At 42.7% G+C, this 11,934-nt stretch overlaps 1 protein-coding gene and 1 long non-coding RNA gene across 3 annotated transcripts in view; one reads left to right on the top strand and one right to left on the bottom strand.

Annotated features, from left to right (window-relative positions):
* Nucleotides 1-9,109, top strand: part of RPTOR (regulatory associated protein of MTOR complex 1) — a 313,358-nt gene extending 304,249 nt beyond the window's left edge. For both annotated transcript variants that reach the window (XM_083489852.1, XM_083489851.1), the window contains 3 exons: nt 4,986-5,102; nt 5,661-5,790; nt 6,786-9,109. In XM_083489852.1, coding sequence (XP_083345978.1) covers nt 4,986-5,102; nt 5,661-5,790; nt 6,786-6,854 — 316 coding nt within the window. In that variant the 3' untranslated portion in view covers nt 6,855-9,109. The remainder of the gene's footprint in view (nt 1-4,985; nt 5,103-5,660; nt 5,791-6,785) is intronic.
* LOC310700717 overlaps nt 1-11,934 on the bottom strand; it is a 36,815-nt gene that overhangs the window by 2,131 nt on the left and 22,750 nt on the right. The gene's annotated exons all lie outside the window — the stretch shown is intronic.

The raw sequence follows: 11,934 nt of genomic DNA, 5'->3' as shown, positions 1-11,934 counted from the left end.
TGAAAGAAAATATAATGCTGTAAGAGGTAATGCTTTTCCACCCCCAAAGAAGGGGCAGCAAATGTTATAACTTCTGTTTCTCCTGGAAGCTGGTTGAAGTAGTTCTTCTTGCCAGATGAGAATCTATTTGACTCTGAATTTATTTTGGTAGGCCCCACCTGACATTAGATAATTATCTTCTCTTTCAAACAGAGGGTGCTTCTCACCAGATTCAGAAAGGGATTGGAATTTTACCTGGAACTGGGCATGTTCCACATCAATTAGATCAGCCTAGCAAGCCATATTGACTCTCAACAGCATGCAGTATGTAGTTTGATGTTTCAGCAAAAGATTATGCACTTCAGTTTTAGATTAATTCAGCTTGCATGGCCTAAAGAAGCATGATGCAACGGCCTTACTAAAGCTAAGACCTGGGTTAGTTTGTGCCTGGATATGAGAGTAGCTAGGAACCTATGTAGTATAATGCTTTGAGCATTGATTTAGTTTATAATTAAACTAATAAACTAACATGGGTAATCTATTGTCAGATAGCCATTCAGCAGACAGAGTATTGGCTAGGTTGGAGTAACTGGCCTTCACAGCACTAGCCTATTTGAATCACCCTCTTGCAGAGGGTGCATATGTAAAATGTGATCATTTCTACTCATACATCAGGCACACTCCATGAATTCTGTTCAAGAGTGAGTGGCATACTTACTATAAGGCTTATACAGTGGGTGATAAACCTTTATACTGAAACACTAACACTAAGAACCCAAAGAACATCTGTAGGGAATAGGGTCGTGAATGGTGTTATTAAGAAGGCCAGCAGAAGCTTGACAAATGGTTTATGTACCAGGAAACAGAGAGATGAATTATTGCAGATAAAAGTCTAAACTCTGCTCTTCTCACAACAAAAGCAGCTCTCTGAAGGTCGGTTCTAACTTTGGGGTCTTGATTTGCATAGCATGGGCACATTACAGATGTTGGCTTGGGTTCATCTTTTTGTTACTTAAGGACACCCTTTCCTCCTTCTTGCATGTACCTCTGTTCCTGAAGGACTGGAAAAAAAGATGCTTCTGTACTCTTCCCCTTTCTGTGGTTAGAACAGTTCCAGGATGTTTCTAGTAATAGTAGCCCTCTGAGGTCATGCAAGTTTCTCATCACTAAAATAAAATGTAGGAGCAGGCACAGGTATTCCATCCAACATCTCAGCCTCAGGCACTGCTGTGGTCAGAACTCATTGAAGAAGCTGAAGGATGAATCATGGTGCTGTCTCATCCTGTTTAATCCTTTTGAGAAGTTTGTTGAGTTTCCTCGATTACTTCAGCACACAGGCAACTTCGTTAAACTCAACTGTTGGGATTCTACATTACTGATGTGCGTGCTGATTATGCTGGCACACTCAGGATCTGCTTCTAGATTTTCTCTGTGGTCCACCTTAAATCCGTCCTGATTTAGTTGTTCTTACTTCCTTTGTCCCAATGCAAAAGGCATATGCAGCACACCGTAAGGCCTAATGGCACAGTACATGCAGATGGTGTCTCAGGTTCAGTCCCTTAGCCTATTCAGTCCAAAGAATCCCAGGTAGCAACGTTTGTTAAGGCCTCTGCCTGAAGCCTTGGACAGCTGCTGCAGAAGCAATACCGTTAGGGTAGCTGGACCAATCAAGTAGGAGATACAGTGGTACCTCGCAAGACGAATGCCTCGCAAGACGAAAAACGCGCAAGACGAAAGAGTTTTCCGTTTTTTGAGTCGTTCCGCAAGACGAATTTCCCTATGGGCTTGCTTCGCAAGACGAAACGTCTTGCGAGTTCTTGCGAGTTTGTTTCCTTTTTCTTAAAGCCACTAAGCCATTAATAGCCGCTAAGCCGCTAATAGCCGCTAAGCCGCTAATAGCCGTGCTTCGCAAGACGAAAAAACCGCAAGACGAAGAGACTCGCGGAACGGATTAATTTCGTCTTGCGAGGCACCACTGTAGTGGCCTAGTTTGTGTGTAATGCTAAGGCAAACCATGGCTGAGCATGAACAAGGAAACACATGGGCTCCCAGAGAGGAGGCTATAACCACATTGCTCCTCCTTGGTCATTTTGCTGCTACACTATGCTGAGCTAAGCCATAGTATGGTTTAGTGTGTCATCCATACCCCAGGTTCATGGCTTAGCTCTCCCAGACAAACCACAAGCTATAACCAAGGTGTCTCCTATGGTTTAAACAGCTCATGATTGTCTGGGAGACCTAGACCAGGGAGGAATCAACTGACCATCATCTCATCTCTGGAAGCCCATAGGTTTGCTTGTTGATGCTCAGCCATGGTTCAGCTTAGTACTGCATGTGAATGAGAATAATATTTAGCTGGGCCAACATATGAATGAGAGTAATATTAGGAGCAGCTGGACCAATCAAGAAAGAGCAGCAGCAATCTGCTACCCAAAAAATAAATACAGTTAATATCACTAAGTACTCTGTCTCTGTCCCCTCAGCAAGTTTAACATCTTATTAATTGCATATTTTATACCCTGAAACGAACCTTGCACATTGTTTATTATTCCATTCATTACTTTTATATTGTTTCACTTACTTTTAATGCACACTAATGGATATAAAAGAAAATACAATAAAAGCAATTTTTATAAGATAAATAAGGGGCAGCAGGAATTAAGAACATGGAATAAATCATTTCATGATTAGATTTCACATACATTAATTTACAGTAAACCTGAAGACTTATTTTTAATGAGAATGTTTCCTTGTGTGTGTTTTTTTAGAATGTTTCCTTATGTTGAGTAATAATTTGAAGCTTTGCCTCTCTTGGATATTTTAACCCTGGTTCTGCCCTCTCTAAGTGGTGCTGTAGATGCTTCCTGAGGATCCTGCTGCATCTCTGACAGCTTAACACTAGGGAGTGACAGCTGGAGTGCTTTTCTCTGTAGTTCTTCATTTTGTAGCATTTGGTATTGACCTTTGGCTTTCTAGATCTGACTGTCTGTGAGGTATTAGTTTCTCTTCTGCACCCACAGCTTTTTTTGGAATCAGATCTTAGAACATGGTCTGCACTTTTCAGCTGTGCGTATTGCAGCTGGGCTGTAAACACTCAGCCTTCAAGTGGATCTTCACCAGTCTCCATTAGCTTTCACCAGCTCCATTAGCTGGATGCATACAAGGAATCAAATATTGGTGCTTTCATCTTCAGTCTTTTTATTGCTGTGTCTTCGTTGCCATTTTGTTTGGCAGTACAGCGGTAGAGTCTTCTCCTTTCACCAACCAGAAATTGGTGCAACTTAAAGCCCTGCTCACTATTCTTTTTTTGTTTTCCTTTGCCCTTTTTTATACTGTCAGGCTCCACAGGCTGTAACCAGCCATGGGTCACACTATGAAGGCTATTAGGTCTTTAATTAAATTACAAGGTTCCAGAAACAAGAGAGATATAATGAACCCTAAATGAAGGGAAAGTTCCAAGAGAGACAGGGCATACAGGTCAGATATTTGAAGTATCACAAGAGAGAGCGGAAGGATCTGAACTGCAGTAGGGAAGCCCCATGTTGAGTCCTCATTATGAAATGCTGCAGCTGGAGACTAAGGAAGTCATGTAGGGAAGAGCAGCATGAGATAGACTATAGGGTTACCTAACGAGATCCAGATCCCAGTTACCTGGATGCTGCTTCTTAATGGGCTCTGTTACATCCTCAGACCAGCAATTGTTGTAATGCAGGGCCTCCGACTAGATTTTTACACTTTAGTAGCCATTCTCTGTAATCAAAATTATTGAAGAAATTTTATAAACTGCATTATAAAAAGAAAAAGAAACCCTTAAGCATTGTACATAAAATAGTAAATTCTCAATAAAATACAGTCATTTGACTGAATTAAAATAACTTCAGCTGATCAGGCTTTGGCTACAGTTTTCTCAGCAACATTTTCTCATTTGCCTTCCTTATTCTACTAGTTTTTCCTTGATCTCTCTGCTCTGAAAACTACAGACAGGGACTGTAATTCCTTCAGTTTCTTAGCAGACCTGGTTTTATCCATCTCCCTTACATTTTGCCCAAATCCTCTGCTCAAGAAACAATCTGCTCAGTGAGTGGACCCCATATTTCAACCTTGTTTTCCTCATAGAATCATCACTTGGACACACCTTACAGCATTTAAAGGATTAGGACGGAAGGCCAGCTTCATGAGCTATGAATCCATTATATTTATGGCAAGACAGTAATCAAGCTGAAAGTTAGAAATTTCACTTCACCAATTATTGTGATCTTAACCATTCACCGATGCCACTATAAAGCATCTTGTCCAGTGTTAAAGGTCTTCAACCTGCCAAAAATCTGTCACAGGACCATTAGCCCAAAGTCAATTCTCTGGCACAGGATGTTTGCATTTAAAGTAACCCTGTTATCATTTACCTTGTATTACCAGGGGAATACAAAAGGTCTTAAAGTCCAGAAATCAGTCAAACAGCAAAGCCAGTTAGTGGTTTTCTAGTGGTATTTAATGCCAATGAGTTGAACAGGAGGAATAATGAATTGATTCGTGTACAGTGGTACCTCGGGTTACATACGCTTCAGGTTACGTACACTTCAGGTTACAGACTCCACTAACCCAGAAATAGTGCTTCAGGTTAAGAACTTTGCTTCAGGATGAGAACAGAAATTGTGCTCCGGCGGCATGGCGGCAGGAGGCCCCATTAGCTAAAGTGGTACTTCAGGTTAAGAACAATTTCAGGTTAAGTACGGACCTCCAGAACGAATTAAGTACTTAACCCGAGGTACCACTGTACACTGATTCCTTGTGCATGAGTAACCTTATGTTTGCTTCTGCAGCATCTAGGGCTGCCTGAAACAGACTGCAGTGGGTGGCAAGTATGCTGGTTTTCGCAAAGGGACATTGTTGGCAAATTGAGCATTGATACTAATACTCTCCTAATTATAGCCAGGTTCTGGGATAAGTAGATCTGCTCTCCTTGTTGGAACAAACAGGTAATAGCCCCATGTTTTATCTCTTTGCAGTGTTAATGGAGATGTCCGTTTCTTTGATCCAAGGATGCCAGAATCAGTGAAGGTCCTGCAGATAGTAAAAGGACTGACAGCTCTGGACATCCACCCACAAGCCAACCTGTTTGCATGGTAAGTTCTAAATGCAGCCTGCATACCACCCTGCTCCATTGTTAAACACTTGCATTTATTTTCCTTGGCATAAACAGTGTGGCTTATTTCACGTGTTTGCAGCTGAGGTGTTTCAATTCTTGTATGCTTCATTGAACCTGCAGCACATGGATTTCAATTATGGTGGGTGCTGCAGCTCACCGTATTATGTGGGTTTCCCTTCCTTAAGAGCAGAAAGTGCACTATTTGCTAGGGACTTGCTGTCCAGTGTCAGCAGTTTGGTGCCTGGGGTTTTCACTCAAAACCATCTCATAGTTATATTCTCCCTGCCTGCTGTTGTGTCTCCCATCCTGCCTCCCTAAATCTCCTACTGAGCATGTGAATTTTCCATTGTGAACCTGCTAATAGCTGAGACTGTGCTGATGATTTCATGGCTTAAAGAAAATCCCATTTGCTGTTGTAAGCTTACTTGCTTCTTGCTCCACAAATGGCACAAGAGTAGAAAACCTTCATCTCTAGGACTTAACCACCAGTTGTTTAACGTCACCAATATCTTGTGTTCTCTGTTTCCCTCTGCAGTGGCTCTATGAATCAATTCACTGCAATCTACAATGGGAATGGTGAGCTGATCAACAATATCAAGTACTACGATGGATTCATGGGCCAGCGAGTGGGTGCCATCAGCTGCCTAGCCTTCCATCCACACTGGGTCAGTCTCGTTTCTAAACTGTAGAACATCGCAACTGTTACCCTAAACTTGTTCTGAATAGCTATTATGAAGAGGACTTAGTGAAGCTGTTGAGAGGGGGATACACACAATATTTCCAAATTCCGGAAACTCAAATTCAGTGAGAAAATTCATTGAACTAGCTCATTTGGGGGGGTTGGTTGGTTGGGGAGCATTTATTTATTTCAGATTACATGCAAGTTCTAGTAGGGTTCTTTTATTTGCTTAGACAAGGTTCCCAGAATCTACTATTTTCTAGTAGCTGTCAAGTTACAAGTTCACTTGGTCAAGCCATGGATCCATCTAGTCCATGATCCTGTTTCTGACCATGGCCAAACAAATGCTTCTGCTCCAGGTGATCAAAGGAAGAGATGCCTGATGAATAGTGCAAAGTAGATACGAAGTTGCAACTAGGTATGCAGTCAAGTCACATCATATGTGCATTTTACTTTCACAAATTCAACTTTACACACTTGGCTACAGCTCCATTCCAGATCCATTAGAGCCTTTTTCTTCTGCCTGCATCTCTCTCTGCCTGCCACACTCTTCCTCTCTTGCAATGGCCATTCGCACCTGGAGGAGGGGGGCAGCAGAGACACACACGCAGGGGAGACCTTCCCATGGGACTCCCCACACCTTGCCAGACAAGGAAAATGCATTTGCACAACCCTTGGAACTGTACCCTCATATATGTTGGAACTCAACTGTATTGGTGGATTTTCAATCCACTGGAAACAAACAGGGGAAATTAGTGGAGAAAGGATTTCCAGCATAACAAAAACTACTGGAAGTTGACTGTCACTGTAGAGGATGAAGCAGAGGTAGGTAAGAGCTTTTATAAACAATAACAACTCCAACCCTTTCCCTCTTGAGTGAGGAGCAGGGCTGGTGGCGAGTATAAATTCTGACTAGCTTCAAAAACCAGCAGAACCCTGCTATGTATGCACTGATTCTATTTCCCCCTCTCCTTTCCACAGCCTCACCTGGCAGTTGGAAGCAATGACTACTACATCTCTGTGTACTCGGTGGAGAAGCGAATCAGATAACAGTGTGTGTGGCTGCTCTGTCAAGAGCAGGACATCTTCTGGCAGGTGGGACCGTGTCTCACTCATGGTGTACATAGTGAAACTATCGACTTGAATGTTTAGTGTTGGCTGCTGCTGCTGTGCAACCCCCCCCCCGTAACTTGAACACTTTTTTCCCTCCTGATTTAGCTACTGATGATTTTGAGTCAGACGGGAGGGGAGAGAAGCAGCCTCTTGCTTTTCTTCCGAGCCAGAACCTTCAGGAGCAGCAGAAAACGAGTATATATATTCTCACTGGGTTTCACCACCACTGCCCATGACTGCTTCTCTGGTTGCTTGGCATTATGGCTCCTACAAACTAAGAGGAGGATTCCTTCCTAGAACAGGGGTGGGTTTTCCTTTGAATCAGGAATTAATTCAGGACTCACCTAGTGTTCTACATACTCTACCTAGAACGTCTGTGGCTGCTACCTATTTTGTGCCAAGTGCTGGCCCTGGCAGTCGCATGCTAGCAGGCTGCCGGTCTTGGATAGTTCTGTGTGTATCTTACTACTCTATATGCCACCGGCCACCTTCTCTTGCATTTACTGTTCCACTGGTAAAAGACGAAAGGAAAGCCCTAAGGAAGAGAGAGTCTCTCGGTGCTGCTGAAAATACTACAGAGTTGGCTGCCACTATGGAAGGGAAAGCAGGAAACTTGCCCCCACTTCCTGGGTGTCTGTTGGGGAAATTGGAGTGACACATTTGAGAAGCTGCGTTGACAGGACAGGAGACCTTCCCCTCTGATGTCCATTCAATCTATAAGTTGCTCCAGCCATCCTCGATAACTCCTTTTGCTCACAGCAGAACCCCATAAGCACAAGAAATGGCCTGCTACCTCCTCATAGAGAGCAAGGAGTTCACTTATCATTGTACCACTGCCTTAAATCCTACCCCCCCTCCTGTTCTCCTTTTGCAAGAAGTGCTATTATTCAGCTTGGTAATGGATGCAGATTTTGCAGCACACATACAGAACAGGCCTGTGCAGAGGGTCCCTCCTCCCATTCACCCCTCCTCCCCCACTTCAGGCACTTGCCCCCCTAGACTGAACAGGGGGGAAGCTATATGTATACCTGGCACCCTGTAATTGCATGCATGGTGTGCTGCCTGCAAGAGAACTACTGATGTTCCCGCTCTCTAGAGAATGCTGGTTCCATCTCACATGCCACCCATCTCCCATACAATAAAGACTTCGGTCTCTTCAGTGTCCAGAAGAAGAGAATCCCAGTTAAATGGCTGCCTGAATAGGGACACAAAGACAAGAAGGCCCCTTTGCATTATGTTGTGCCAGCATTGTGCAGCTATTGGCACTGACTCCAAAATCAGTTGTCTACAAAGTTGTGGAGAGGCATGGAATTCTGTCGTCTTGCCAATAATTTTGTCGCTTGTGATAGCATTAAGAATAGAGATAGCATCCAGTTCATCTTGCATTGTGGATGTCAGCTTTTCCTTGCTTGCAAAATCCATCTCCTGGCTCTCACTATGAAGCCTGCTATATGTTTTTTCCCCCCCTTCTTCCCCACCTTCTAGGCTGAGAGCCACCATGTAAGATACTAGGCCGAGGCCAAGGGAGGATTGCTCATATAGCTAGAAACCTATACTGAAAGCTGCCAAAATTAAATGATGGGAATAAACCCAAGAGGTGACTTGACACATTAGTTTGCTGATCCCCAGTGTCAGTTGTGCTGAGATGCCACAGCCTTGGCCCCATTGCCGTGCCTGTCCCTCTGTAAGTGGCAATGAACTCAGGGAAGGGCAGATAGTTGATGGATTTTGCTAACAAGCATCAAGCCAGAGTCTGAAATCCATGTATAACTGACTTAACCTACGCGATTAAAAGCAAATGAGAATATGATGATGACGATTATTTTTTGTATTGTATATCCTATATATTTTGTTTCAAGAACAAGATCCCTTGTGCTTCCCCCCTCAGTTTGCACAGCCAGGACTATGGTTGTGGTGGTCTTTTTCTGTTTTAATCTGTCAGCTTCCATCCAAATTGGGGGGGGGGGAGCTGTGTTTTTTCACAGGTCTGATGTGGAGATCCAATCATGAAGTTTAACCAAGGCTCCAGAAAGTAATCTACCTATATGGTTCACTTATCTCTTTATTTATTTTCCAAAAGCAAAATTTAAAGGAAAAAAAGTATATATACATTTAATAATAAACCACCACAAGATTGTACTGTGAGAGTAAAACAATTAATGAAATAAATGGTTAATAAAATGTAAATGCCGTAACAGCCTCTGGTCAATGGGATCTGACTGTTATCAGACGGAGGTGGAGGGGAAACTTTGGAGAACAGATGTCAAGGAAAATGTGGTGGACAGGTGGGTGAGTGAAGGGGTCGGGGGTGTTGCAGAACAACAAAGCAATTCCCTGAGGGAGTGCCTAGCTGCTCCTCCTGACAAAGAAGAAAAGAAGATAATAATTGCTGTTCTGACAACGCACAGACAATGCACTCCTGGCTTGTCTTCATCTCTGGATAGCTGCACCTGCTCTTGGCAATCCTCATCTTTCAAAAGGGTGGATAGAGGAGGTAAGTAAGTGCCTTGCAGTCTGGAGAAAGTACCTAGCTACTGCCTCCAAAACAACAACATCTCACAGGTGAGTGTGTTTGGAATTGCAGCCTTAAGTCCAGAAAAGGGAAACAGTAATTCTCCCACAATTCCTTGTATGATAAGTGACTTAACTATGTGGCAAGAACTCCCCCCTCCCCCGCTTTTATAGGATTATAATTGTTCTTCTTAGGGGTACAAAATTATTTCATGCCATTTTCTTATTGAGACAATTTAAGAATGCTGTACCAGGAGAGAGAGAGAAGGGGGGAGATTGCTGCATAAACAGTCAAACAGATGAGTTGCTACTTATCTAGATGAGTAGAGTCTTACTGAATGCTTTCTAATGTCATACCCATCCCAGGAAAAATGGCAAAAGAGCTGATCTTTTAATGAAATTTGATATAATGATATGTATGTTGACCTGGTCCTGAATGTGGCTCAGTCTGTTCCGATTTTCTCCCTATGCCCCAACCTTAGAAACAACTAAAGAAACAGGGAGACTGTTGTAAAATATAGTGAAGCTGTGTGCATCTTATTAGCTATCTGCACCAGGCAGGAGGCAACCATGACAAAGACTGCTGTGTAGCAGGAAAACACAGAATGCTGAGCCGTATCACACTAAAATAGTAGCAGTACCTGAAGACATCTCCTCTGAAATAGCTTTTTGCTTGTCATGCTGGACAGCAGCCATTTAATCGAAGATGGCCCTGAGACATGACATGATTCAAAAGACTACCTTCAAACCTTCAGCATATTTTCCGAGTGAAGTGCTGTGCTCAAAAAGTCCTTGGGGACCCGTGCTGTAGGTTGAGCAGAAAGCCACAGCCATGAAAGGAGAAATTTTATCCTTTTGTAATGTGAAAGGCATGTTTTCATTCTATGAAAAATGTGAGAGCTGGTTTACTGTAGCAGCTAAGTGCATCAACTACAATAAGCCAGGAAGTCCTCAGTTCAAAGCTCATGTCAAACATAAACTTGCTAGGTAGACTGAAGCAAACCACTGCCTCATAACATCAGTCCGCTATCTGCAAAGGGATCATGAGAATGGCCAACCTCACAGCATTATTGTTCTAAGTTATTACTGATGACATATGCGAAGTGCTTTGAAACCTTTAAAAGCATCATACGCATTTAATTTTAGCTCACTTATATACAGCTTGACCTCCCCTAACACAGAAAAGCATCTGTAACTTAAATGTTCGTGAGGAACCCCAAGACCTGGCTTTTTGTTTTTCTGAAGGATGCATACAAGGAAAACGAAATGTATGCTTTGTTCCTTACATTTATATTCTACTGCCCTCAAACTGAAGATGGTGTGCATTGTTCTCTCTCTCCCACTCCTAATCCAACACTCTAAGCACTCTAAATATTAGAAATTGGAATACTATTGGTAAAGAGCAGGCGGTGACATAGCAGACTTAGCTCTGATTTGGCAGTGCGTCACTCCACAGATATTTTTTTCTTTTTTTAACACACTCTTGTATGTACCTCACCCAACAAGAGTAACCAGTCCCAAGGGTATGGGGTGGCAACCCACAAACAAGGGAAGACAGCTTCCATCATGGGCTGAATGAGAACCAGATGCTCAGCCCCACTTCCTTGCTTCAGATTGTTTTGATGGGAGTTGCTACCTGATATGACATCAGGGAAGGACAATGACAGGAAATGCCTGAATAACCCTGGTTCTGAATGGACACTATATAATTTATGCTCTTGGTTTGTGTAAGATCTTATTCTGAGAATATTTTGCAAGTCATTTTCAACAGCCTGCAGGACTATAAAGCAAGGATTTAAGTATTCCTAAATATGAAAGCTAAAGTTCTATGGTTTCAGCAACACTGCAGCATAGTTATACAGGGACTGCCCACCACAATAACTATCAGGCTGCCTTCTTTTATACACTCTTGTTCTCAAAATGGGCTTTTCACAGTCCATACAAGATGAATGGGCTGCCTAAATCGTTTCTAGAGTTGTCATTGGTCTGGCAAAACATTTGTGCACATTTCATGCAAATAGTATTAAGTGTGGTTGTAGGAGAATGGAAAGTCTTGAGCATACATTGTTGGCATCCTTGAAATACAGTCACAGTAAAGGACAAAAGAATAATGTGTCTTCCTTGCTTGTCTGAAGCTGTTTAAGATTAATTGACATGGTGCTTAGCTATGTCTTAGTGGAAGTTGTTACCATGGGAACCTTTACTGAATTACTGATTATTCTAAACAAGCCTACCAGCAATTACATCTGTTGAGTCCAGCATTTTGTTCAGGAAAGTCATAGCATTGTGCTGTCCAGTAGCTTATGGCTGTTATCCTAGATTTGTAGCAATTATTTCTCTACAAATTCAGCTGGGCAGTATTCACAGTGACCACATACTATCTAGTTTAAATAATGCCCCATCTCTTATTGGTCCTTCATAACTCAGCCCCCTTTCCATCACAACTTCCCCATATCTTCTCCAGAGAATTGGGGAAAACCCCGGAACAGCATGTGGAGGGAGGAAA

Source organism: Podarcis liolepis (assembly GCF_965112155.1).
Source record: "Podarcis liolepis genome assembly, chromosome: 2".
NCBI classification, from domain to species: Eukaryota; Metazoa; Chordata; class Lepidosauria; order Squamata; family Lacertidae; genus Podarcis; species Podarcis liolepis.
Note: the sequence above shows the minus strand (reverse complement) of the source record. Positions and strands in the feature narration are given on the sequence as shown.